Source organism: Thamnophis elegans, chromosome 13 (assembly GCF_009769535.1).
Source record: "Thamnophis elegans isolate rThaEle1 chromosome 13, rThaEle1.pri, whole genome shotgun sequence".
NCBI classification, from domain to species: Eukaryota; Metazoa; Chordata; class Lepidosauria; order Squamata; family Colubridae; genus Thamnophis; species Thamnophis elegans.
Window position 1 is genome coordinate 16,040,414 of NC_045553.1, and position 27,336 is coordinate 16,067,749.

General features: G+C 48.2%; 2 protein-coding genes across 2 annotated transcripts in view; both read left to right on the top strand.

Moving 5' to 3' along the window:
* Window positions 1–6,839, top strand: part of LOC116516989 (protein DGCR6-like) — a 9,350-nt gene extending 2,511 nt beyond the window's left edge. The window contains exons 2-5 of the mRNA XM_032229709.1: window positions 1,713–1,873; window positions 3,253–3,353; window positions 3,515–3,655; window positions 6,402–6,839. Of these exons, the coding sequence (XP_032085600.1) occupies window positions 1,713–1,873; window positions 3,253–3,353; window positions 3,515–3,655; window positions 6,402–6,485 (487 nt within the window). The 3' untranslated portion in view covers window positions 6,486–6,839. The remainder of the gene's footprint in view (window positions 1–1,712; window positions 1,874–3,252; window positions 3,354–3,514; window positions 3,656–6,401) is intronic.
* A 5,792-nt stretch (window positions 6,840–12,631) lies between these two features.
* Window positions 12,632–26,996, top strand: SLC7A4 (solute carrier family 7 member 4). Its single transcript, XM_032229604.1, has 5 exons — window positions 12,632–12,888; window positions 16,909–17,953; window positions 20,650–21,326; window positions 23,667–23,775; window positions 25,877–26,996. The coding sequence occupies exons 2-5, from the start codon at window positions 16,972–16,974 to the stop codon at window positions 26,074–26,076; spliced, it is 1,968 nt and encodes a 655-aa protein (XP_032085495.1). The 5' UTR covers window positions 12,632–12,888; window positions 16,909–16,971; the 3' UTR covers window positions 26,077–26,996.
* The last annotated feature ends 340 nt before the right edge of the window (window positions 26,997–27,336 follow it).

Consider the following 27,336-nt stretch of genomic DNA (forward strand, 5'->3'; position numbering starts at 1 on the left):
CCATCCATTGTTTCTTGTCCTGCCTTCAGGTGCTTTGGAGAATAATTTGACCCCCTCTTCTTTGTGGCAGCCCCTCAAATACTGTAATGCTGCTATCATATCCCCCCTAGTCCTTCTTTTCTCTAGACTGGCCATACCCAAATCCTGCAGCTGTTTTTCATATGGTTTAATCTACAGGCCCCTATTTGTCTCATTGTCCAACAAGAACTGAGTCTAACAGATCTCACTGATTTTAGTGGTACGGTGTTGAGAAACTTTCAATCCTGTCCATTGTCTGGAAAGACCAATAGATTTTAAACCAATGTTATTCAGCCTGTCCCATTTAGACCCATTACAATATATACTCTGCATTGTTTTCTGATGAACAGTGGGAAAATCTTTTAAATGCATTACTTTCTTCTCCCACTTTGAAGTCTCTTGTCTCTCCATCACCTTATTTAGTCAGCGAAGCTCCTCCTGTTTTCCCCATCAAAGAGGAAGGAGCCATAAAGCAGTTGAGAAATGACAGTGGAGACGGAATATGGAGGGCAGATAAAACTGCATGCTGTGAAGATTCAGAACTACCCTAGGGGATCAATCTGCTTGTGTGCCTCACTGACAAGAGGGTCTCCTGCTTGAGCAGGGGGTTGGACTAGAAGACCTCCAAGGTTCCTTCCCATTCAGTTATTCCTTTATTCCATTCTCTTAAAAAGGTGTGAAGGCTTGGAAATGAGAGCTGATAGGAGTAGGCTTCGGCCCAATACAAAATGGCAGTGGGTGGTTCAGTGCAGAAGCCTCCCCCAGGCTGTACTCTATTTGCAGGGGTGCAGTGTATTTTGTGCATGCATGCAGCCGTGGGCTCTGTTGACTTGGGTGAAAACCTCCTTGTGAAAACCCAGCTGACAAGGAGCTTTCAACATTTTTGAGCCAACAAGGGATTTGATCCAGGGGCATCCAAACTCCTGTTGCAGTCCTTAAAGGCAAGCAGCCTTGTGCTTGGGAGAAAGTGGCCAATTTACTCTTTTCATGGTTTCCATGGTTGAGTTTCCGTGGTTGAGTTTCCATCAGTGGTGGGTTCCGGATGGTTACAATGGGATCCGGAACCCAACACTGATGGAAACCACATGAATGCACACAGCACACGCGTACAGCGCACACATGTCCTTATCTCTTCCGACGCCTCTGCGAGCCTCCGGGACGCTCCAGCTGCTCGGAGAAGCATCGCGCAGGCGCCGTGTGCTCCATGTGTGTGCGTGAAAGCACCAAAGAGCTCAAATGCAGGTAAGGAGCTTGGGCGGGTGGGTGGGCCCTCTGGAGCACCGTACCGGAATGGTACCCAGTGCTTCAGGCAGACACTAGTACACCTGTACTGAGGCATACCGCCTGCAACCCACCATTAGTTTCCATGGTTGAGTTCTCATGGTTGAGTTTCCATGGTTGAGTTTCCTGGTTGAGTTTCCATGGTTGGGTACTCATGATTGAGTTTCCATGGTTGAGTTTCTGTGGTTGAGTTTCCGTGGTTGAGTTCTCATGATTGAGTTTCCATGGTTGAGTTTTCATGGTTGAGTTTCTGTGGTTGAGTTTCTGTGGTTGAGTTTCCGTGGTTGAGTTTCCGTGGTTGAGTTACCATGGTTGAGTTTCCATGGTTGAGTTTCCATGGTTGAGATGCAATTGATGACAAAAATCTTTCTCGCTTAGCGCAGTCTTGATGACAAAAATCTTTCCTCCCCCAGTTCTTCTCAACAGAGGCTGTCCTACACCATCCTCAGTGACCTGGCCTTGGCCCTCCTTGATGGAACCGTCTTTGAGATAGTGCAGGGCCTGCTGGACATCCAGCACCTGACGGAGCGAAACCTCTACAACCAGCGGCTCAAACTGCAGACGGAGCATCGAGGCAAGTGAGCTGTTTGCACAAATAGGTCACTCCCATTGAGCCTTTGCACTCACTAGTGAAGGGGCAGGGGTCCTTGACCAAACTGTGGTTTTCCCCTTTCCCCTTTTTGTGAGTGAAAGGAGATGGCTGGAGGCTCAACCCACCCCAGGAGAAGGAATAGACTGGCCGTGAGAGCTGGCAGATTTCTGGCATCACAATATCACAGGCCACATTTCCTGCATCTCCCAACAGAGGAGAAGGGAAAGTGTGCAGTGGGCAGCAGCAGCCAAAAAAGCTAATACAATTCTGGGTTGTATAAACAGAGGCATAGAATCAAGATCACGTAAAGTATTAGTGTCGCTTTATAAAACCCTAATAAGACCACATCCCTGGAATACTGTAACCAATTTTGGTCCCTGTACTAAAAAAATAGATGTTGAAATTTTGGGAAAAGGAGATAATAGTATTCCTCAGATCTCAAAAAGATCTCAAAAAGACGCAAGTGAGGATCAAAACAGATGTTTTATTAGTCTAGAACAGCTTTTCCTCTACTATAACAACGTTAAGATGGGTGGACTTTAACTCTGCAACCAGCAAGATGTGGTGTAATAAGTGACATGAAGGCAAAGTCTGACTGACCCTTAGAAAGGCTTTGAAAGGCTGTGAAATAAACGACCTGGGAGGCAAAGGGTGTAAGAGGTACCATGTTTTTTGGAGTATAAGATGCATCTTTTCCCCCCAAAAAAGAGGGTGAAAATCTGGGTGTGTCTTATAGACTGAATACAGCATTTTTGGCCTCCCGAAACACCACCCCCTTCGCAAAAATGGATGTGCACAAGGTTTGGGAGGCCTGAAAAGTGGTCCTGGAGGGTGGGGCCATTTTTTGCTCATTTTTGCCCCCAGCCACCAGGAGCCCTCTACAAACCTCCCAAGCCTATGCACGCCCTGTTTATTGCAAAAAAAATGGGCTGGTTTTTTTGCTCATTTTTGGGGGGGGAGCCCCCAGGAGCACTTTGCAGACCTCTCAAACTCTCTGCATGGCCCGCTTTTCACAAAAATGAGGCGTGCAGAGGGTTTGCCTGCAGTGTGCAAAATTTTTTTTTTTAATTTACCTTTTCAAAATCCTGGTGCGTCTTATACTCCGAAAAATACGGTGCTTGTTTGGGAAGCTTTGTGTAGATTCCTGCACTGAAGGGGGCTTGGACCTGAAGACTGCAGTGGAGAAGCTTTGATATCTTCTCCTTCCCTTTCTCTTGTCCTTAAGGGCAAGCAGCTTCAGCTCCCTGTCCTGGGTCATTCCATGAGTACAGCGGAGTAGCCAGCAGAGACTGAGTCGGTTGGGCAGGTGGTAGCTGCATTTTGGGGACCTCATGCCTTTTTTCTCCTTCCTTTCTTACCAGCCCTGAAGCAGGAGACCTTCCGCAAACACAAGGAAGACCAGCAGAGCTGCCAGCCGCACAACCTGCCCCTTCTGAAGGCTGCTCAGCAGCGAGAGACGGAGGTAAAGGCAGCAGTAGCAATAGTCAGAGTAAACTTGGTGGGGGTGACGGTGGGATGTAGAGCTTCCTTCCCACTTAGCTCATGGTTTGAAGCATCGTTCAAAGCGCCCAGTGCTGTTCATGATGCTTCTTCTTTTGCCTTTTGGGGTTCTCCTCTGCTCAGGCTGTGGAGCAGCGAATCCATACAGAGCTGCGGATGATGGACGAGAAAATAGTCCTGGAGCTGGATCAGAAAGTGGTGGACCAGCAGAGCACCTTGGAGAAAGCAGGCGTCTCTGGCTTCTACATCACCACCAATCCCCAGGTCTGTTCAGGCTGGAATCCTTTGTTCTGCCCCAGGCTTCCTTAGAAAGCAAGCAGCAGAGTCTTCGTCCTGGCAAAACCTCTTTTAGTTACACGACTGTGAATTCCTTTCATTCACAGTCAGCCAGGCTTAGCAATCAGTCTTTCAGAGGAATGTTTATCCACATGAACCTTATCTTGTTTGGAGAGCTGCCAGATAACTAGTTTCCAGCCGCAGGGCAAGGCAACGCTTGGCACAGAGTCTCTTATCGTCACAAAAAGAATTTTCCACTCTTGAAACGACCGAAGGAACGAATTGTTTCCTGCAAAAGCCCCCTCCCCATTCTCTCCTCTTTTGTTTCCTCTGGGAGGGGCCAATAACCTCCAAGGTGTGGCTTTACTCCCAAGTCGACCCTGCTTTCTTAGTTGTTCTTGTCTTCTGGCAGCTCTGCGCATGCGCACACTGGAAACAGGCTCCAGCTGTTCCTCTGCCTCACTGCTGTCTAGCTCCCTCTCTGCCTCCGACACAGAGCCTCATCTGAGCCTTCCTCAGACTCCAGGACTGGCCCATGTTCCTCCCCAACCTCCTCTCTGTCCGACTCTGCTGCCAGCTGCGCAGGCCACTGGCAGTCCACAACAGCCTTGCCCAAAGTTGAGTGCCAGCAAGAAGACCGGGGAATGGGGGGGATGAGGGGATCAGATCCCCTGCTCTGGAGGGTGAAACTGCCCACCCTAGAGGGTCTAGCAGGGAGAGATGCAAGGGCCCATCTTTCCCCCTCCTGAGATCAAGGGATGGGGGCTCTAGTGGCCCACCCACTTGGAAATTGCTTAACAATACCCCCACCAGAGGGTCAGAGCAGCCTGCTAGGAAGAGAGGGAATGGGGGCTCTTCTACGGGACCTCCAGAGAGGCACAACCTCTTTACATAGCAGCAACAGAGGGCCCTGCAGGAGAAATACATGTTTATTTGTAAGCCACCCAAGGGGAGTGCTGCGGTGGCCTAGACGTGGAACTGTCACCTCACAATCAGGAGGCTGTGAGTTTGATCCTAGGTAGAGGCAGATACTTCTCTCTCTAGGCACAATGAGAATATATCTGCTGAACAAAACTCCGCTCTGGTAACAGGAAAGGCATCCGGCCCCTCTCATCCCTCTCCTCTCTTCTCCCAAAAACTAGGGAGACCCCTTTCTGAGACACTTCCTTCCCCCTTCAGAGACAGATTGCATTTGTCAAACAAATTGCATTTGTTCTTCCCAAGGCCATTCCCACTATGGAATGGAGGAAAAACTTCCTAACAGTGAGGACAATTAACCAGTGGAACAGAAGTTGCCTTCAGAAGTTGTGGGTGCTCCAACACTGGAGGTTTTTAAGAAGAGATTAGACAAACATTTGCCCAGAATGATACACGGCTATGATGGGAAACCTATGGCACGCATGCAGCTATATGTGTTGGCATGCAAGCCACCAGCTCCAGTGCATATGCATGTTTGGCCTTCCGGAGGGCCGGGGGAGGCAGTTTTTGCCCTCCCTGGCCTTCAAGAAAGCCTCCAGAGCCTGGGGAGGGCGAAAAATGGACCCAACAGGCCAACCGGAAGTTTGGAAACGATTTGGAGGCTTTCCTGGAGTCTGGGAAGGGCTGAAACGGCCTTCCACACGCCTCCGGAGGAAATTCCAAGCTCAGCTTGGAGGCGACTAGTGTGATGCACGTGGGATGGGGAGCGTGGGGAGGTTGTGCATACATGCACATGTGTGTGGGGGGGATGCTTTGCATTATGGGTGCCAGCACACCCGTGCACTATTGTGTGCACACCCTCACATTTTTGGCATCCAATAACAAAAAGATTAACCATCACTGGTGTAGGGTCTCCTGCCTGAAGACCTCCAGTCCCTTCCAATTCAATTCTGATTGATTGACTACACTCCCTGCCTTCCTCTCCCTCCTCTCCCTCCTTGCCACCTCTTGCATCCAGAATCCAAGCCAGGGAGACATTTTGAAACTGTCTAGCAGGCTGGATCTACACAGGGATTTCGGCCCTCAGCAGGAAGAGGGTTAAAATTCCCTCGGGGGTTGTTGTTACTGAGATGTTTGGGGGAGAAGGGTGGGGGGAGGGGGGAGGGGGGCAAGGACTGGTACTTTCTGAGATGCTAACTGCCCCCATCTCCTCTTCCTCCTCTCCCGATCCCTCCAAGTTTTCATGGGCTACTAGATGAGTTTCTAATCCAGCGATGGCTAACTTTTTTCTAAAGAGTGCCAAAATTGTGCGCATGCGCCCCACTTGCTTGTGTATGTGCGTCAAGCACAACCCACTTACCCCATGCGGGAGGGGGGAGTTTTCACGCTTCGGAGGCTCTCCTGACGTCTGGGGAGGGTGAAAACAGCCTCCTCCCCCCCCCCCCCGCAGAGGCCTCCAGAAGGCGGAAATGGATGGTTTCCGAAATTCCAGTTGACCTGTTGGGCCTGTTATTTGCCCTCCTCAGGCTTTTCTGAAGCCTGGGGAGGGCAAAAATGGCCTCCCTCCCCTGGCCCTCCGGAAGGCCGAAAATCAGCTGATCAGTGCGCCCATGCATCCCGGAGCCGAGGGCTGCCATGCCAGCAAATATGGCTCAGCATCACAGTTCAAAACTATTGTTTATAGGCAGGATGTGGAAATGGGTTGGCTTTGCCCTTGCTTCTTGCAAGGCCTTTTGCTGACGGGTGGGTGGGTGGAAGAAGTTGGCTTGCTTTTATATTCCTAAATTAAACATAAACTCTTTTGTTTCTCTCCCAGGAATTGACGCTCCAAATGAATATGCTGGAGCTCATTCGGAAGATGCAGCAAAGGGAAATGCAGCCCAGACAGCCGTTCCCCTGAGAAGGGACACAGGACTGTCTCCCACCATGCCTAGCATTCACCCTCCTCGTGGGTCTTGTGGAAAAATGGAGGATGGGTGGGTGGTTTTTAATTTAGAGGTTTGCCCCACAAGAGAGCAGAACAAGGCTGGGGGCCAGGCAGGCCCAGGGCTTTCTTGCTGACCCCCTTGAAGGAGCTCAGATCGAGTTTTTCTTTGGTCTTTCTTAGAGTCGGGGTCCTGGGGCTGGTTTGTTTCTTAATAACGTTTGAGGAATTTTCAGTTTGAGGAATATCTACAGGTTGGTATTTGGAAATTGTAATATAGGGAATACAGGCTGCAAAAAGGCAATAAACACCATTTATTTATTTAGTAGACTTCTATGGCTGCCCATCTTAAACACAGGATCTTGGTTGGCTAACAGTGTTCAAAAGGATAAAAACATATATTAAAAAACGGAAAACACATAGCAGCTGGGAGAGGGTGGACTTACAGAAACAACAGTCAACATTCAGCCCAAGCAAGAAAGAGGCTCTGTCGTATAGCTGCAGCCCCCGGTTCAAGCCCACTGCCAAGTCTCCAAGGTTTTCGTCTTGGGGAAGGAAGCTTTGGGAGAGGGAACAAGGAGGCCTGTGGATGGGAGAATTTAATTTTTATGATTACAGAAAAGGGTTTTTTTTTTAAATTGCTCCCATATATTTTACCAATAGCATTTATACTTATATGCCACTTCACAGTGCTTTGCAGCCCCCTCTCTAAGCTGTTTACAGAGGCAGCCTCTTGCCTCCAAGAATCTGGGCCCTCATTTTACCCGCCTCAGAAGGATGGAAGGCTGAGTCAATCTTGAACTCCAGGCTGCCGGGCAGAATTAGCCTGCAATCCTGCATTCTAATTGCTGTGCCACCATATCTCTTAGTTATTTGACTCTGCCATGCTTCAACATCAAGATTTGTTAAGGCAGTTTATCCACCCACCATACGCACACAGGCTTGGAATGAAGCTCTAAAACCAAAGTCTCACAGCAGCATCAAAACATGCTAAAGCAGCATCAGTAAACCCAACGTGAGGAAAACCTTATATCAGAAAAGCACTAAATTTCCCCAATGTGATAAGAGAGGCGTTAGAAATGCCCCCTTCAGAATTCCCCGTATGGCCTTTGGCTGTGAACTCTGCAGTTGCCTTCCAAAACAGAGGCCCAGCTTGTTTAGTGGTGGTTTTGAATGGTGAAAAGGACCCTGGGAATTGTGCAAATCATCCTCTAGAACAGGGGTCCCCAACCCGCTGGCCTTCAGCTATTCGAAACCAAATACAGTAGAACCTCTGGTCACGAACCCTTCTGACCACGACCAAATCAGGTTCCGAGAAAAACATGCACGATTTTTTCCCCCATGAGCGATTTCTACTTCTGTGCCTTTTTTTTAAGCGCCAAATTTCCAAAATTGGGTTCAGGTGACGATCAAATCGGGTTGCAACCAAAGTTATGGAATGAAATGAATTATGGTCGTGACCACAGGTTGTACTGTATATATTAAATCCCCACCCCGCCCCACAACCGGTCCAAACATTTGTGAAGAATAGAATGGAATAGAGAGCAAAATAGAGCAGAGTACAACACAACAACACAATTTTTTATTAACCAAGTATGATTGGACAAACAAGGAAGTTCTCTCCAGTGCATAAACTCACAGTGTATATACAACTTACAAGCAATATGTCATAGATCATAAATCATAATTACAATCATTAATCATAAGTTACAAACTAATTGATAAACCATAAAACAATAGGAAGCTAGGAAAGATGAGAAATGAGACAGTGTGGTGGGAATAAAGTGTTTAGCAGAGTGACGGCATGGGGGGGACGGACTGTGCTTGTGTCTAGTTGTTTTGGGGTGCAATGCCTTATAGCAGCGCACTAAGTGGAAACAGATTATGTCCGGGATGCGAGGGGTCTGTAGATATTGTCACAGCCCTCTTTCTAACTCAGGCAGTACACTGGTCCTCGATGGAAGGCAGGCTGGTTGCTTGTTTTTCTGCAGTTCTAATTATCCATTGAAGTCTGTGTTTGACCTGTTTGGTTGCAGTGCCAAACCAGACAGTTATGGAGATGCAGATGACAGACTCAATAATTCTTCTGTAGAACAGAATCAGCAGCTCCTTGGGCAGTCTGAGCTTTTTGAATTGATGCAGGAAAAACATTCTTTGTTTTTCTTTTTAATGATAGTTCTAATGTGAAGCATCCATTTCAAGTCCTGGGAGATTACAGAATGCAAAAAATTGAAGGACTCTACTGCCAATACTGTGCTATTAAAAATTTAACGGAATAAAATAGGAGCTATTGGTACTGGCAGTTATTGCTAGGAATACAGCTTGTTTAGAGGAAATGAATGATTTCATATTGCTTGACCCAGCCTATATTATCAAAAAATGATACAAAATACAAATTTGTGAGGAAGGTTAAATGCAATGGAAAGGAAAAGGACTTAAAAAATTATACACTGTGTGGGCTTTGACTGATTCACTTAAATATTTTAATTGATAACTTTTTTTTAACAGAGCACATGCCTAGGATTTGTTTTGTGGGAAGTCTCCACCCTCCCCTGAATGAAATATTTTGGGAAATATTAATTTTTTTTTAAAGGCAGATTATTATATTTCCCTAAAGGAGAGATGGAGAAACATGCTTTTAGAGGCAGACAGCACGCCCCAGTCTTTCTTAATAGCCCACAGCAGATGCCAGCACGTAAGGAGATAAAGAGCTTATTGAAAAAGGAAGCAGCTGTCTAGATGGCTCTTATTCATAAGCAAAGCAAATGCTGCAGGCAGAAATTGATGCAAGACATGCTATTTCAAAACTCCTTGCAGCAAAGTTTGACAGCTAACAGAAGCAGAATGGTAGGATTAGTACAGCAGCCCCTCACCCAAGATCTAGCACAGGACCAAAGCCATTAGCTACAATAGGAATTGCCCAACACCCTTTCATTGCACAACAAAAATTGCAGCATTTCAGGACCTGTATAAAAATCCTGGCACTTATCTAGCTAACGGTTCAGCTCACCCAGAACTACAAACCCTGGTGGCTCTGTTCACTAATAAATGGACTTTCTTTTCCACTCAGCCTCCAGCCTCCATGTTGTTTCCAACGTCTTTCTCTCAGCTTGGAACTGAACCAGATGGATTTTTCTTCCAACAGTTTTCTAAAGCCATGTTTTTCATACAAAAATAGTGTTTTAATTTGTACTATATGAAAATCCTGAATGTGTGTACCCACTCCAAGCCCACTTAAAAATTGCTATTGGGCAGCTTTAAAAGCCATAGCAAGTCCTTTGATCCAGGTACTGTAGGAACTCTGAAATTTAAAGCAACAAATTTATTTAAGGAAATTAAAGTTTGAAAGATTGAAAGTGGGATAATTGGTAATACTGCAACCATTGTTATTAAATTGGATAGTCATGAATTTAGAATACACAAATGATTGCTGAATCATGTAGCATTTAATTTTAAGAAATACTAAATGTTGCTTATTATTCTAAAGCCAAGTTAGTCCTACAGAAAATGATTTCTGGAAGTGGCTGCATTCCTCAACAGCTGTTTAAAAATAGTTAACAGTTATTCTTAAATTGGCAACGTAACAAATTTGAACAGACTTTCCATGTGTTTGGTTTGGTCAAGCTCAATGGAAATTCTCGCATGGTTAGAGGTGAACTAATGTTGGGGGAGGAAATTGAGTTTTAAAAATGTGAATATGCTGCTAAATTATATTCCAGAAATCTGGGATTCATCTATCTGAGAAGCCTTGAATATATGGTGCTTGAACTTAGGGAAAAAGGAATGATAGATTATGGCAGATTCGCTAAAAGAAAATTCTCCCCCTGAATTGGCTCTGTATGATGGAAGAAGCCCAGCTGCACAAAATAAGTTTTTTAAATTATCTATTTATTCATTATTAGATTTGTGTGCTGCCTATATCATCTGGATAGTTCCAGAGGGCCTTGGTTTAATTTGTTACTTCAAAATTGACTATAATTACTTCCATACCCAGGAGTCCGTTTTTGGTACTGCAAAATTTATAATTACTGTAGAATTTACAATTCTATTTTTTTCTATTTTTTTTTAAAAAGCCCCCAAAAGCTAATGCAATACTAAATTGCATTAACAGGGTCACTATCAAGATCAAGTGAGGTTCTAATATGATGTTATAAAGCCCTAGTAAGACCACACCTAGAATCCTGGATCCAGTTTTGGTCTCCACAATGTAAAAAAGATGTTGAGACTCTAGAAAGAGTGCAGAGAAGAGCAACCAGGATGATGAGGGAACTGGAGGCTAAAACATGAAGAACAGTTGCAGAAACTGGACATGGCTAGTCTAGTGAAGAAAAGGGGAGATAGGATAGCCGACTTCCAATATTTGAGGGACTGCCACAGAGAGGAGGGGGTAAAGACCCGAAGGCCAGACAAGAAATAATGGATGGAAACTGAACAAGGAGAGATTCAACCTGGAAATAAGGAGAAATTTTCCAACAGAGAGAGGAATAAACCCATGGAACAGAAGTTGCCTTCGGAAGTTGTGGGAGCTTCATCCCTGGAGGCTTTCAAGAAGAGACTGGACTGCCATCGGTCAGAAATGGTGTAGGGCAGGGATAGTCAACCTTTTTATACCTACCGTCCACTTTGGTATCTCTGTTAGTAGTAAAATTTTCTAACCACCCACTGGTTCCACCGTAATAGTGATATTATGAAAACCTAATGAAAATGTTTTCAAATAATGCAATGAAATTTTTTTAAAAAGTCAATTAAATTTTAAAAAAGGAAAGTGCTTCAGTATCGGACAAAACCCCTACTGCCCAACATGAAAGTTGGAACGCCTACTAGTGGGTGGTAGGGACCAGGTTTACTACCACTGGTGTAGGGTCTCCTGTTCAGGTTGGACTAGACGATCTTCCAACTCTGTTAATCTATAAATCTGTAAATTATTTTGGAACAAAGTAAAATAACCTGCTTAGCATGTTACTGTGTCTCTTGAGTGAGGTGCAATTGCAACTGCCATTTACTTGGTAACATTTTCGGAAGAGATCTGTCCTGCCGCCTCCTTCCAAGGACAGAATGAGGGACTCAAGGTCACCCAACTGGCTCTGTGCCCTATGCAGGACTGGATCTACTGGTTTCTCTCCTTAATCGAGACACCAAACAGGTTCTCTTGGCACATTTGCTATGGTTAAAATGCAGCATGTAAGTTTTGTATCCAATTTCTATCTGCTTATTTAAAATTAGTTATTCAGGTACCTTACAAGGAGAGAAAAATAGGCTAAAATAACAGAAACAACCAAGAAAATACAGTTAATAAAATAATCCTATGCTGGGGAAAATAATATCATCCAGGTAGTCCTCAAATTACAACAGTTCATTTAGTGACCGAAGTTACAGCAGCCCTGAAAAAAGTGACTCGTGACCATGTTTCACACTTAACGACCGTTCCATCATCCCCATGGTCACGTGATCAAAATTCGGATACTTGGCAACTGACTCATATTTACGACGGTTGCAGGTCATATGATTCCCTTTTGGTGACCTCCTGACAAGGAAAATCAGTGGGAGATTCACTTCACAAAGCCAGGTTCACTTAACAACCAGGGTACTAATTTCACAGTTGCAGTGATTCACTTAATAACGGTGGTGATTAAAGTCAAACAATGGGGCAAAACTCACTGAACAAAAGTCTCACTTAGCGACATAAATGTGGGGCTCAATTTTGGTCATAGGACAAAGACTACCTGTGCAGTCTTTTGTAGCAGAGATCTTAGAAATCTGCACAATTTTTGCAAAGAAAGGTAAAATGCGCTGGAGGAAGGAAGCTCAGGGGGGAGGGGCTTCCAACCTTTTCCTCTGGGGAGGAATCTCCTCTCCCCTCCCCGAAAGGGCCTCGATCCGATGCCTGGAGAGGCAAAACAGGCTGGGTCGACTCCTCCCTTGCCCAAATGAGAAATGCCCCGTTCAGCCGGAGGGTCTCTCAGTCACGCCGCTTGCTTGCATGGGAACCCGCCCCGCTAACCGTGGTTTGCTCCAGGCCGCCCGCTTGGACCGGAGCACCTGCCGTGGCGCTTCGGGCGTGGCCAGCGGCGCCCTCCTCCCGGGAAGGCCGCCTTAGCGGGGGCCTCGGCGGGACTCAGCCTGTTGCGTGGCTCCCTCCCGGCCGGCTGCTCTACGGGCCCCCATTGGAGAAGCCGCGGCTTAGTGGCTCCCTAACCGCCCTCCACCCGCTACCTGCTGGGAGGGGCGGCGGCCGGCAGGGAAGGAGCCGCCTCCCCGGGCATCTGCTGCGCCCGCGGCCTCCGCCGCCTCCTCCTCCTCCCCGGCCGGATCCTCGCAAGGCGGTGACGCAGTAGCGGCGGCGGACGGCGGGCGTGGAGCTGCCAGCGGCGCTGGACAGGTAAGGCGGCAGCCGGGCGCGGCCCGCGGGGGGGACGGGGGACGGACTGGGCCTGGAGCTCCCCTCCCTGGCGGGGTGGCGGCTGCATGGCGGACCCCGCTCGCTCCGTTTCCAGGCGCCCGGAGCTGTCCAGGGGCTTTGGCGGCAGGAGCGCAGGTGGGTGCAAGAAGGATGGAGAGGCGCTCCCCCGCCAGCCCCCCCCCCTGGCCAGTTCGCTTCCCAAGGGCTGGGAGGCGCATAGGGGGGCAGAAGGGCCCCGGCTGACCCACAGGACCCAGCAGGCCTCTTTTCAATAAGATCTGGGGTGGGGGGAGTCCTCGAGATCCGAGGGTCCCACCTGCTACTCACCCGGGGATCCCAAACATCTAAACAGTAACAGAGTTGGAAGGGACGTTGGAGGTCATCTAGTCCAACCCCCTGCTGACCCAGGACACCTGCACTAGGGATTCGAACCGGCAAACTGCCATCAACAAGCTCAGTGTCTTAGCCACTGAGCCACCTAGTCAGATCATCCCAGCCAGATCCTTGTGCAGCTGAGACCCGGGAGCTGGCCTGTCTCTGGGTAGCTGATCCCAATACCGGGGCTCTGCAATACAGGGAGTCCTTGACTTACAACGGTTCGCGTAGCGACCGCTCCAAGTTTCAAGGGCCCTGAAAATTATGCCTTGGGACTGTTCCAGTTCCAACCTTTTCAGCCTCCCCAGGATCAGGTGATCAAAATTCAGGTGCTTGGTGAGTGATTCGTATTTATGATCGTTGCCAGGTCCCAAGTTCATGTGATTTTAACCTTCAGACAAGCAAAGTCCATGGGGGAGCTGGATTCACTTAACATCTGGGTTACCCAACTGCAGTCATTCACTTAACAATGGTGGCAAGGATTGTAAAACGGGGCGAAACTCACCTAACAACAGAAACTTGGGGTTCAATTGTGGACGTAAGTCAAGGATTATATGTACCTGGGGCTTTGATGGGCAAGAGGCGCCCATCCCAGCCGGTACCTCTTACAGCAGGGGTCTCTTTTTCTGGGACCAAAGGCAGTGCAGAAGGACAGCCAAGCCATACCTGGCAAAGGTGCAGCTGCATCCAGGAGTTCCAGACGGGCCATTTAAAGACTGCACCGGCTCAGAAGCCCTGCTCAGTTATTTGGGTTGGGTTGGGTAGTTGAATTGGGTTGGGTTGGGTTGGGTGGAGTGAGGGGGGGTTGGGGGGGTTGGGTTCGGGGGTTGGGTTGGGTTGGGTTGGGTGGTTGGGTTGGGTTGGGTTGGGTAGTTGGGTTGGGGGGTTGGTTTCCCAAATCGTTCTGGCACTGACATCCACAATTCCACAATCTGCCCTCTGGAGCAGAAGAGGAGAAGTCTTTACCTGTTTCCATGTGAGCAGCCCCATCACCCTTTAGATCAGGGGTCTCCAACCTGGGCCACTTTAAGCCTGGCAGACTTCAACTCCCAGAATTCCCCAGCCAGCTTTAGATGCCTTCCTTAAAGACTGAGTCCCAGCACTTTTCCAACTTAGTTTCCCTGTCTCCTGGCCATTCTCTCCTGTTCCCGTCCTCATCTTATGATCACAACTGGAACCAAAATGTCTATTGTTAAGCAAGGCAGTTATTAAGCGAATCATGCCCGAAACAATGACCTTTTTTGCCCCAGTTGTCAAGCAAATCATTGCAGATGTTATATGAAACACGTGGTCATTAAGCGAATGTGGCTTCTTCCCCCTTTGACTTTGCTTCTTGGAAGCTAGTTGGAAAGGTTGCAAATGGTTGTCACATGACAGTTCAACTGTCACGAGTACATGTCAGTTGCCAAGCACCCAAATTGTGGTCCCATGATTGTGGAGTTGTGAGGGTGAGAGCCCAAGCTAAGTCATTTTTTTAGAGTGCCATTGAGCTTCAAACAGTCACTAAATAATTGGTTGTAAGTCAAGAGCTACTTGTATGTCTGAATCCTCCTTCGCAATAGCTGCCAAGGATGGTGTCAGGATTCCAAATGGCATCCAAAAGTAAATCAGAGTCCGAGGCAAAGTATTGCTCAAAGTTCCAATTTATTAAGAGAGACACGTTGGCACGTTTCAGAAAACCCAAATCTGAAAGCTTCCAGGTTTTCCCACCCAGTTGAAAGTTCAAGATCTTGCCCCCACACCCACCAGCCCATCCCATGGTCCAATCTTCCACTGCCACAAAGACAGATTCCTCTCATCCAGTTCCAGCCAGGTGCAAAGACAAAGACAACCTTGGATTTCTAATAAGAATGTTGTTATGGCTACATAGCACCCAACTCCGCATAATTCCCCTTCCCATTTTCCCAAAGTGTGGCAGGCCTGAAGTCCAAAAAGAAAAGATGGCTTGCAGGCATGACAGATGGACTCGCAGTACAGAATATTCTGGAATTGTTATCTCTGCCCATCCACCAGATCAAGAGACAAGGATGGGACAGGAAGGTCCCAAATTTGCACCCCTTCCCAGTCTTTGCAAGACACGGCCGTCAGTGACTCAGACACAGTCACTCTAGAGCAGGGGTGTCAAAATCAAGGCTCAGGGGCTGGATCCTGACCACCCTTGTTCCAGGAAGCCATCTGGGAAGAGGAGAAGGAGGGAGAGAGAACATTGCTAACTCTCCAGAAAGGGTCCCCCTTGGAAGGATAGATTTTCTGCCTCCTGAAAGGGGTGTTGATCCAGGCTCTCTAGCAGCACCAAGCCTGGCGGAAGAATACCTGTGTTTCCAGCCTGTTTCCAGTGACAGGTGCTGCCATTGTCTCCTTGGCACTTACAGGACAGATGGAGCAGCAGCTATTAAGAGCAGGGGTCTCCAACCTTGGCAACTTTAAGACTTGTCGATTTCAACTTCCAGAGTTCCTCAGCCAGCTTTGCTAAATGAAAGACTTAAAAGATTTAAAAGAAGTGTATGGAAGGCAACCCCCACCCCCCAAAAAGAAAGATTAAAAATTTGGATGCAGGCAAAAGATGTGGGATAAAAGGAGAAGAAAGAGAATGTAAAGTAAAAAATAGGCCATGAAAGTATTTTAATAATGTGTATGGATATTAGAATTATACTGCATATGTTGGATAACTGATTTGTATGTAGTGCGATAGTGATAGAAGTATAAAACTATGGTTGATAGTGAAAGATTAGAATTAAACAATACAGTGATTAGATAATGAAATAATATATTTGTTATTATCCCATCTTTGAATGTTATAGTGACAGGAAAGGAAAAAAAAGATAAAATAGAAACAGCAATAAGGGGCAAACTATAATATATAGACGGACAGGCAGACAGACAGGTATAGAGATAGAGATGTTAAGATATATGAAAGAGTAAGAAGAAGGGTTAGAGTTGAGGGATGGCGGTAAAGGATATGTACAAATAATATGAAATAATGAAAATGAAATGTAATGATTGTGAGTAATAATGCTATGTTTATTTTTATTGAAATGTATGATACCCAGGTATTACCCCATTGATATACGTTGATATGTATAAGCCAGTGTTTCTCAACCTTGGCAACTTGAAGATGCAAATGCTGGCTGGGGAATTCTGGGAGTTGAAGTCCAGACATCTTCAAGTTGCCAAGGTTGAAAAACACTGGTATAAGCAATATAAAAATAAAAAAAAACCTGACCAAAAAAAGGAGACCCCTGATTTAAAGAACCTCACTGGGACGCTCAGACGCTCACAGCCACACTTCATTTGCCTGCTTCATATCAGAAGTAGATTGCTACCGGGTCACACCGGTTTGGGCGAACTGGTAGTGGTTTGTTGGTCTGGGTCGTAGAACCGACAGTGACCCAGGCTGGCCATGCCCCAAATTGGTTCCCCGGTCGCTGCTGACTTTGTTGGCAAGGTTTTTTTGTCTGTTTTTAATGTTCTGCGCATGCTCTGCTTCATGCCCAGAGGAATACTGGGGAAGGGGTGAACTTTGCTTTTTTTCTCCTTCTTGGGCTTATTATTTTTGCCTCTAGCAGGGATTTCACCTCTTCCCGATCCTGCTTTGACCAAATTTCTTTCTCCTGTTTGGGCCAGGAGAATACCTTTGGCTCCTCTGACTCTTGGTGGGTGAAGGAGGAAAGGGCCCTCTTGTCCAAGATGGCAACCAGGCGGCTTCGTTCCGGAGACCTGGCCCGCTTTTGCCAAAAGCTCAACCGGGTGAAGACTCTGCAAGATGACCTCATGGAGACCTCCTTCAACCGTTGCTTGAGCACAGTCGACTTGACACTGCTGGGCATTGGCGGGATGGTGGGCTCTGGCCTCTATGTGCTGACCGGCACTATTGCTAAAGAGACAGCTGGACCGGCCATCGTGGTGTCCTTCATCATTGCGGGCATCGCCTCTCTGCTGGCTGCCCTCTGCTATGCGGAGTTTGGTGCCCAGGTGCCCAAGACGGGCTCTGCGTACATGTTCACCTATGTCTCAGTGGGTGAGATCTGGGCCTTCCTCATCGGCTGGAATGTCATTCTGGAGTACATGATTGGTGGGGCAGCAGTGGCCAGAGCCTGGAGTGGCTACCTGGATTCCATTTTTGACCACAGGATCAAGAACTTCACGGAAGCCCATGCTGGCACTTGGCACATACCCTTCTTGGCCCATTATCCAGACTTCTTGGCATCTGGCATTGTGCTCATTGCCACGGCCTTCATTTCCTTTGGTGCCCGCTTCTCCTCTTGGCTCAACCACGTCTTCTCGGCCATCAGCATGGGCGTCATTCTCTTCATCCTGGTCATGGGGTTCATCCTGGCCAAGGCCCAGAACTGGAGTGCCAGTGAGGGAGGATTTGCCCCTTATGGCATCTCTGGCATCATGGCCGGCTCAGCCACGTGCTTCTATGCCTTTGTGGGCTTTGATGTTATTGCCACATCCAGCGAGGAGGCCCGGAACCCGGAAAAGGCCATTCCAAGGGCCATCGCCATCTCACTGAGCCTTGCCACCGGAGCATATATCCTTGTGTCCATGGTGTTAACGCTGATGGTGCCCTGGCATTCGCTGGACCCTGATTCAGCCTTGGCCGACGCCTTCTACAAGAGGGGCTATTCCTGGGCAGGTTTCATTGTGGCCATTGGTTCCATTTGTGGTAAGTTCCAGTGGTGAAAGTCATTTTTTTTTAGTACCGATTCTGTGGGCATGTGTGTATGAGTCCATTCACAGCAGAGCTGCTGCTCCCTTTATGTTTCCCCCCCAGCCCCCTCTCTCCCTGGGTCTACCTTAAAGAGACAGGCTGCAGCAGCTCTGCTGTGAATGGAGGGAGAAACGTTCGGATCGGGTGGGTGGGTCGAGCAGCCAGAAGAGGTGAGTGGCAACAGGGTGACCAGGCAGGCATGGGCAGGGCAACCAGGGATTTTTGCCACTGGTTTGGAGAACTGATGCCAATCGTCCCTGCCGGTTCAGCCAAACCGGGAGGATTTCACCCCTGGTAAGTTCTTTTATGTCTGGGTCACAGATACAGTCTGGCTGGCACTCTGGGTGCCATTTCTGCTCCTTCCCTTTTCTCTAGCCTTTCTCCTAATGTAGTCTTACCAAAGTGGACTCCTTTATATGGGCTGGCACAGGACCCAGGTTGGTAGGAGAGACTAGGACATGGCCAGCTCCTAGAACTGAGCATGGCCTGGGACAGTCAGCCCACACAAGAGGTTGTGCAAAGATGCAATATAACTACGCCTCATCCTAAAATAACTATGCCTAATCCTAAATGAGTAGGTTGGGAACCGTGATTAAACGTAACATAAAGGCACCAGTTTAGAGAATGTGCCTGCATGCTAGGCCACTTGAAAATTACAGAAAACAGTAGAGACTAGCAAGGATTTTATGCTTGCATGAAAAGATATTTCTGTCCCTCTTTGCCAAGTTGCATTCAGAATTACCCTGCTTGGAGATTGGGGCATCCGGGAGTAAAAAAGGAAGTAGAACGTGTGTCAACTGTCCCACTCAGTCATCTGGCAAAGAAAGACTTCCAACCATCTGTCCTTGCCAAGAGTATACTTTACTGAAGCTTAAGTGGTTACAGAAGAAGTGAAGCTGAATCTGAGATGTTCTTGTGCAAACAATACAAAACGTTCCTCTCAAACCCGCTCCCCTTTCCCCAGATATTTGCAAATGTCCAATCAGGTGCTTGTCTATTTTTCAGGAAACAGGTTCTCAGTTCCCAGCCCTACAGATTGATAGTTGATCTTGGCTGGCTGGATAGTTGACAAGGCTCAACTGGGCTTCATTCCCCAACCCTTCTTGTTCCTTATAGTCCAAACTTTCAGTCAGGGTTCCAAGTAATACACCCATAGCAGACAAAACTTCGAGGCAGGTAGATTCCTCAAAGAATAGCTTATTTGGATGTATCATATTGGCACAATTCTGGTGAAAACCGACTCTGAAGGTTTCCGCGGTTTTCATCTAATTAAAAGTAAAAGTTTCCCCCTTTTCCCAAACAATCAGTCACATGGTCTAATCAAGGTGCCATCTGGTTCCCTGGTGTCAACATGCCTCCTCTCTCTCTCCCTGTGGGAATGTCCTTGGTTCTCAGGAGAAAGTGTTTTGTTTTGGCTACAAATCCCCAGCTATCTCTCCCCTCCCTATCCCTTGCTCCAGTGTGGCAACACTGAAGCTTCAAAATGGCTTCGGTCAGGTCAGCTTCAGGGTTGACCCTTTCTCTCTGTTGCTAATGTCCAGCTCCCAGCTCATGAAGCTTGGATAGGAAAGAGGCAGCCATGACAGTGTGGGAGGTGTAGGTGGGAGGTATAGGGTCTCCTGCCTGAGCAGGAGGTTGAACTAGAAGACCTCCAAAGTATATTTGGTGGGCAAGAGGAGTGAGACAAAAATCCCTAAGGGATCCTGGTCTCATCTGCTCTTCATTTTGATTGCTGCTTGGTCCTCCTAAAGCATCAACAACAATCTTGGCTGGCAGGGAGAAGCCATCCCTCCTTGCTTCCACAGCTTGTGAGAACTCTTGGGTGGCCACTGAAGAACCCAGAGTACTGCCTGGATTAGTCTCTGGTCAGGTCCACCCTTGGTGTGTTTGTGGGGAATGTGTCTTCTTTTGTGCTAGCTTTCCTAGCTTTGTTTTCTCCTGCTATCCTTCTAGTGTCCAATGGTGTAGAAGGAGGGTGCTCCCCGCCCTCAACAAGACAGCTGCAGCAAGACTCACTGGCCTAGAGGCTGGTCTTCTGCAGAAAAGGAGCTGACTGGCAGGCATGGGTCTATGACAATTCATCATGGCCAATTTGCTATGGCCAACACACTGCAGGACAAGAGTTACACTAATATCAAAGAAATGGTGGAATAGAGTCATTAAAGAAATGACAGAATGAAATGTAAATGGCAAAAATTAAAATCATCATCATCTCCTTTTAACAACCCCATAATCCCTTCATTGGGGTGGAGGAGGGGCAACTGAATGGAGCAGTGTTTAGTGGCCAGATGCCCTCCTTGTTGCTGATGCAGAGTTTTGTTCAGTAGATATATTCCCATCGTGCCCAGAAAGAGAAATATCTGCCTCTACCGAGGATTGAACCCACAGCCTCCTGATTGTGAGGCAAGAGCCCCACCTCTAGGCCACCGCACCACTCCAATGGCAAAAATTAAAATGACTTTTATTCACTTTAAACAATTAAATAGAATTGTTAAATTGTCCTTCAACCAGTTGTCTCGCGGTGAGTTGGCTGCAGCGAGTTGGCCATGGTGAGTTGTCCCATTCCCTGCAAGCACCATCAACACCTTCTGCAACACTCCCCAATCGTCTCAGGGGCCCACTGTGACCACCAATGTGTCTCTCCTCCTCAGCCATGAACACCGTTCTCCTCAGCAACCTCTTCTCCCTGCCTCGGATTGTCTACGCCATGGCCGAGGACGGTCTCTTTTTCCAGGTGTTTGCCCGCGTTCACCCCCGCACGAAGGTGCCCGTGGTGGCTATCGTGGTGTTCGGCTTCCTCATGTCTGTCCTCTCGCTCATCTTTGACCTGGAGGCCCTGGTCCAGTTCCTCTCCATTGGCACACTCCTGGCCTACACCTTTGTCGCAGCCAGCGTGATCATCCTGCGCTTCCAGCAAGGCAAGACGGAAGCTCAGGAGGCCGCCGGGAGGAGCGAGGCCATCCAAGCAACGGCTGAGCCTGCGGGCGCTGCCGAACCCAAAGAATACGAGTCTTTCTCAGATAAGCTGCAGCTGGTGGGCAAAGAGAAAGCGGGCAGGGTGCGTGAACCAGGGCAGCTGAAGGCAGCCTTCGAACCCTACTTGGAGTTCCTCAGTGATTTCTACCCTGGTGAAGTGGTCACCGTGGCCGTGGTTGTCCTCATGGTGTCGGCCCTCTGCTTGGCATCCATCCTGGTCTTTGGAAAGACACAGCTGCACCTGCCCACCTGGAGTTACGCCTTGCTCATCCTGCTCTCCAGCCTGGCTTTCACGGGCAGCCTTGTCCTCATTGGTGTCCATGAGCAGAAGCCAACCTCCCAGACCTTCCAGGTGAGGCAGGCGGGCTCGGCAGTTGCCGTGCTCTGATGCAAGAGGAGGTGGGTGTGAACTGGGAGGGTAAGGAAAATGCATCATCTTCCCCAAACACAGCTGGGCCAGAGAAGGCTGCCCTTAAGGCTGACCAAGTTGAACCTCTGCATGGAAATCTGTTTTCAAATTGGGCTGTGGTTGCCTGGCAGGGTTGGGGCACAAGTCCTTCAGTCCAGCCACCAGAGATTGGGAGAGTTTCCTGGCTGATGATGCCCCAGGCCTTATGGGTTGGTTCTAACTTTGTATTGAGCCACGGTTGATTAAGTGCTACCAAATCGTTCAGTGACTACATAGGTTTTCTCCATCAAAATGAGTAACATGGTTTAACTTTAGGAGAGCATGTTGTGCGAACACTGTATCCAAAGTGCAGCTTCAGTTTAGGCCTTTCATCACTTCCTTTGGAGTTCCCGGCTGCTGCTTTCTGTAAATAAGGTTTTTATCTCTTTCGGGAGACAAAACCTGTCTCAGGGTTCCAATTAGCATCCAAAATTAAATCGGAGTGCAAGGCAAAAGATTCCCCAAAGTTCCAATTTATGAAGAAAGCCATGTTGGCACATCTGGGAAAACCCGAATCTGAAAGCTTCCCGGTTTTCCCCACCTAGTTGAAAGTTCAAGATCCTGCCCCCATACCCACAAGTCCATCACATGGTTCAATCTTCCACTGCCATGCTGGCAATTCCACCCACCCAGTTCCAGTGAGGTGTAGAGGTGCAAAGACAAAGGATGACCTTGTCTTCCTAGAAAGAATTTTGTTATGGCTACATGTCATCTAACTCTTTACAAGCCCCCCTCCCATTTTCCCACAATAGAAAATGCATAGTAGAGTAATAGAAAGTGTGGCAGGCCAAAGATCCAAAAGTAAAGATGGCTGCAGACCTGGCAACCTCATTGTTTGTCAAACCATGATGGGCCAAATCTTGTGCCAAGACCCCTTCAGGCATCAAAACCCTTTTGCACATCTGTTGGGAGCCTCCCAGGCAGCCCTAACCAGCCTTCTGGTTCTCTGCCAGCAGTGTGTTGCGGCTGCCAAAAGAGCCAATGCAGTCCTAGACTGGTCAATAGATAGCGAGCTTCAGAGATGATGTGAAGTTAACATTTTATGCTGCACTGGTAAGACTATGCTTGGGACGCTGCATTCAGTTCTGATCAGCACAATGCAAAACAGACCCTGAGGCCCTAGAAAGAGTGTAGAGAAGATGTTGTCGGCCACCGGCCCCTCCAGCAGCCGAATCAGATGAGTAGGAGGAGGTGTGGGAGTCAGGGTCAGCAGCAAGGCAACCTGAGAGCTTCGAGGGGGAAGAAGGAATGGAGCTGAGAGAGAGGGAGTGGGAGGGGAGAGGGAGGAGGAGGAGGAGCCTGGACTGTTCAGCCCTCAGATGGAGAGTCAGCAACCCCCAGGTCTGGAGGTGGCTAATGAGGAAGAGAAGGATCAGCTGGGTACAGTGCCAGATGCACAGATGTGCAGAAGGCAGAGGAGAACAGTGGAAATATATGGGCTGGTCTTTGAGACAGAAGAACCACCGCTGCTAGCAAAGCTCCACCCTAACTCTGGGGATCAAAGGCAGGGGGCGGAGATGAATAGATGTGGTAGACAGCTATTCATTTCCCTGCCATCGAACTTGTTAGCCTGCGGTGAGAGAGAAATCTTTTGCCGGGGCTGCTGGCATTCCTAATAAAAGGAACATTTATTTAACTACAGATGGTTTGTCGTGTTTGGGGAGCCAGGTCAGAACAGAAGAGCAACAAATAAGGTATCTGAAGGATAAACCATAGGATGAACGGCTAAGGGTACTAAGTATCATGAATGAAGGAGAATATACATGTCCCAGGATAATGTTGCAGGATGGCCGGCACCAGAGGTTTCTCATCCAAACTTTTGGACTTGTGCTGGAATCAATTTTTGGAAAACTTCTACATGCGCACAGAGAAGTTTCCTGAGGATGGGCTCCAGCATGAATGCAAAAGCTCAGAAGAAAAAAATTCTGGTTCTGGCGACCGACCCAGATTAGATCCGGTACTAGGTATGTCTAGCCTAACAAAGGGAAGAATTAGGTGTGTCATGATAGCTGTCATAGAGATATAGAGAAATTTCCTAACAGTGAGAACAATGAATCAATGGGACGTCTTATCTCCAGAGGTTCTTGGGTGCTCAATGACTGGAGGATTCTAAGAAAACATTGGACCACCATTGGTCTGTAAAGGAGTAAGAACTCCTGCATGGGGCAGGTGGGGTTGACTAGAAGACCTCAAGGTTCCTTCGAGTCTTAGGATTCTATGTTCCCTGCCCTCCTTCCTTTCCAGCTTCCTCTGGTACCGCTGACACCTGCCCTGAGTATTTTCATCAACCTCTTCCTCATGCTGAAGCTCAGCTACATGACCTGGCTGCGTTTCTCCATCTGGTTGGTGGCAGGTAAGTTTTAAGAGGACTGCAAAAAGGCGCACCTGGAATTGGGGGTTGGAAGAAACACAGGAAGGTTAGCAAACCTGGGATGAGGATGGGATGGGAGTCGCATCCAAAGCAAGGCCAGGCAAAAAAAATGGCAAGGAGGTCAGAAAGCTTAAGGGGCAGTCATAATACAGACCATATAATACAGGTAGTCCTCCACTTACGACCACAATGGGTCCCAAAATTTATCTTGTTAAGTGAGAAATTTGTTGAGTTTTGCCCCATTTTTACAACCTTTCTCGTCACGGTTGTTAAGTGAATCACTGAAATTGTTAAGTTAGTAACCCGGTGTCAGGTTTCCGAAAGATGCCCTAATTAATTCATGAGCCTCAAGCCAAGTTTCAAAAGAAAACCAGTCATTTATTAGGAACACCATTTTGGTAATACCCCATTGCAGTCAGATCTAACCTCATTTAAATTATGGCCGAACTTTGCCCGTTTCTTCCCTCCCCTCTGTCTGTGTCATAAATGACATTCTCCAATGAGATGCACACCTAACAAGTCTGCTGTAGTAATCTGAGATCCGACTCTAGCCGAAGGTATGCGCGGAATACGCTCCCCCCATCCCCTTTCCTGACCATGGCAACTTGATAACAGACAGGCCAATGCTTTATGGGTTGACACCTGGTTGTTAAGTGAATCAGGCTTCCCTGTTGACTTTGCTTGACAGATGGTCACAAAAGGGGATCACGTGACCCTGGGACACAGTGATGGTCATGAGTCTGAGTTAGTTGCCAAGCAGTCACTAAGTGAACCATTGTAAATTGAGGACTTCCTGTAGAAGCCACATTAGAAAGGCAGGGCCTGGTCACCCAGTCCTGACTGCCATCTTGAGTTTTTTGACACACACCTCCCTCAGATGCCCCTGAACGTGGGTTCAATCTCTTATTCAACTCAACCATCTCCAAGAATGGGCAGGTTGGCCGTTTTGAGAGAAAGCAAGCGAGGAGCTGTCCGTCTTTGGAACCTGCCCAAAAACCATATTACTGAACCGTTAAAAAATGTGAAGCATTTTAAAAAGAGAATAGAATTCCTTGCAATATATTGAAGCTGGTTTAACGTCCCTGGAAATATCTATTTGCCATGGTGACACAGTGATGGGAGTGCAGTACTGCAGGCAACTTCTGCTGACTGCCAGCTGCCTTCAATCTGGCAGTTCGATTCTCACCGGCTCAAGGTTGATTCAGCCTTCCATCCTTCTGAGGTCGGTAAAATTAGGTCCCAGATTGTTGGGGGCAAGAGGCTGACTCTGCAAACCTCTTAGAGGGCTGTAAAGCACTGTGAAGCCGTATAGAAGTCTAAGCGCTGTTGCTATTTGAAGCAATTACTTGCCGGGAAGGTTGTGCATATTGGTCTTCAGACTCGGACCCCTTTCCTCTTGATCATTTGGGGCACCAGCCTCCTGCCACAGGAGGGCCACCCTCTATATGAAACCTCCAAAAGCTTGGAGCATTTTCAGCACAGGTAGTCCTTGATTTACGACCATAACTGAGCCCAGGATTTACGTTGCTAAGTGAGAAATTTATTAGAGAAGTTTTGCCCCAGTTTTACGACTTTTCTTGCCGTGCTTGTTAAGCGAATCGCTGCAGTGGTTCAATTAGTAACGGCTGTTAAGTGAATCTGGTTTCCCCAGTGACTTTGCTTGTCCGAAGATCGCAAAATATGATCAAGGGACATAAAGATGAACAAGCTGTCAAGCCCCCGAATGTAAATCATGATGCGACAACGGTCATAGGTGTGAAAAATGGTCATTTTTCAGTGCCATTGTAAATTCGAATGGTCACTAAACGGATTGTTGTAAGTCAAGGACTACCTGCACTCGAGGTCCACCCCATGAGATAATTCTGGAGTGCTTGTTTTGATAAGAAAGAATCTCAGTAAAATTATGGGCTAGGCAGGAAAGCTTCCCCTGCAAGGTGAGGTTGAAGGGGGCTCCAGCAGCTTCCATGGGGTGCCTTGAAGCTGCTTTCTACTAGGCTGCCCAGACCCGGGGATGCAGTCCCTTGGAGCTCCTTCCTGGGGTCGGGATGGGATCTGATCTGGCTCTTTTTGGTTGTCCTTGCAGGCCTGCTGGTGTACTTCAGCTACGGCATCTGGCACAGCAAAGAGAACCTGCGGGACTCCCCGACACAGGAAACCCGAGCCCGCTATGTGGTCTTCCCGAGCAGCAGCTTGGAGGAGACGGTGCAGACAGTGCAGCCCAGGACGGAGCCAGCCCAGGGCCTGCCAGATGCCCAGGAGAGTGGCGAAGAAGCCAAGAGATGACCTGGGAGGGTCCGGCAGAGGCCCTGCTTCCCTCACCCACCCATCCCATCCCGCCCGTTGCTCTCCAGTCTGGGCAGAGAAGAGCACAGGCAGGAAAGTCTGGGGAGAAACCAACCTTTTACTGCCGGGGGGGGGGGACTCCCCCACTTCTCCTCTCTTACCTGGCCTCGCTTCTCTGACCGGAAAACTGAACTCACCTGTTTGCCGGATGCTCTTCAGAAACGGCTCCTTCGCTTGTGCCCCAGCTAAGCCACCCTCTCCTGTGCCTCCTTTGTGTCATCCACTTGCTCCCCTTCCCTCCCTCTCCGACCTGCCCTCCAAGGGGCAGTGCCAGGCCTGCCATTTTGGGGTCTTGATCAATCAGTGGAGGAAGGCAGGGTGTGTGATGTATGCCTGGATGCTTGGATGGGCTCCTGCAGGGCAGGGACAGGGCTGTCAGAATGACAGACTGAGATGAGCTGATTTTCCAGTTTTGATCTCAAACAGAGTCCTTGACCACTAACAAAGGCACATCTGAGAGCCCAGATATCTCTCTCTTGCACAGACCATGGGATGTAATCATCACACCCATCCAGCTAACACAAGAGCAGGCATTAAGTGTGTGGTAAGCACACTTCCTCCTGCACAAACCTGACCCTGGGACACTTCTTGGGTATGAGGTGGGGCAGCCTTGGGGGTAGCCCCATGGACTGAGAGAGAGGAAGTGAGAAGGGGAGCCAGTAGAGTCCACCCATTGCAACGAGGCATTGCCTACCCATTGGCCATGGCAGGAGGAAACCAAGGCTGGTGAAGCAAGTCGACATAGCATCCTCGACAAGGCAGGAGGAGGTCCTTCAACTCTATGGTGGTGGCCATCTTGCTTTTTTTGACTCTCTCTTCTCCCAGACAGCCCTAGAGTAGGGCTCTCCAACCTTGACAACTTTAAGACTTCAACTTCCAAAATTCCTCAGCCAGAAGTTGAAGTCCACAAGTCTTAAAGTTGCCAAGGTTGGAGACAGAGGTGGGTTGCCAATTTTTTACTACCAGTTCGGGGGTGCTCCTCTGTGCACTCTCCCGCATGTGCAAAAGCATCCGGGAGGGTGGGCAGAGCCTCCCGCCGCCGCTACTACTGGTTCAGCCGATCCAGGAGCAACCCACCTCTGGTTGGAGACCTCTGCTCCACAGCCCCGATGTGGAGAGAAACGATGGAGGGAGATCAATGGTGAAATTCAATTTTTTTTATTACTGGTTCTATGGGTGTGGCTTGATGGGCGTAGCAGG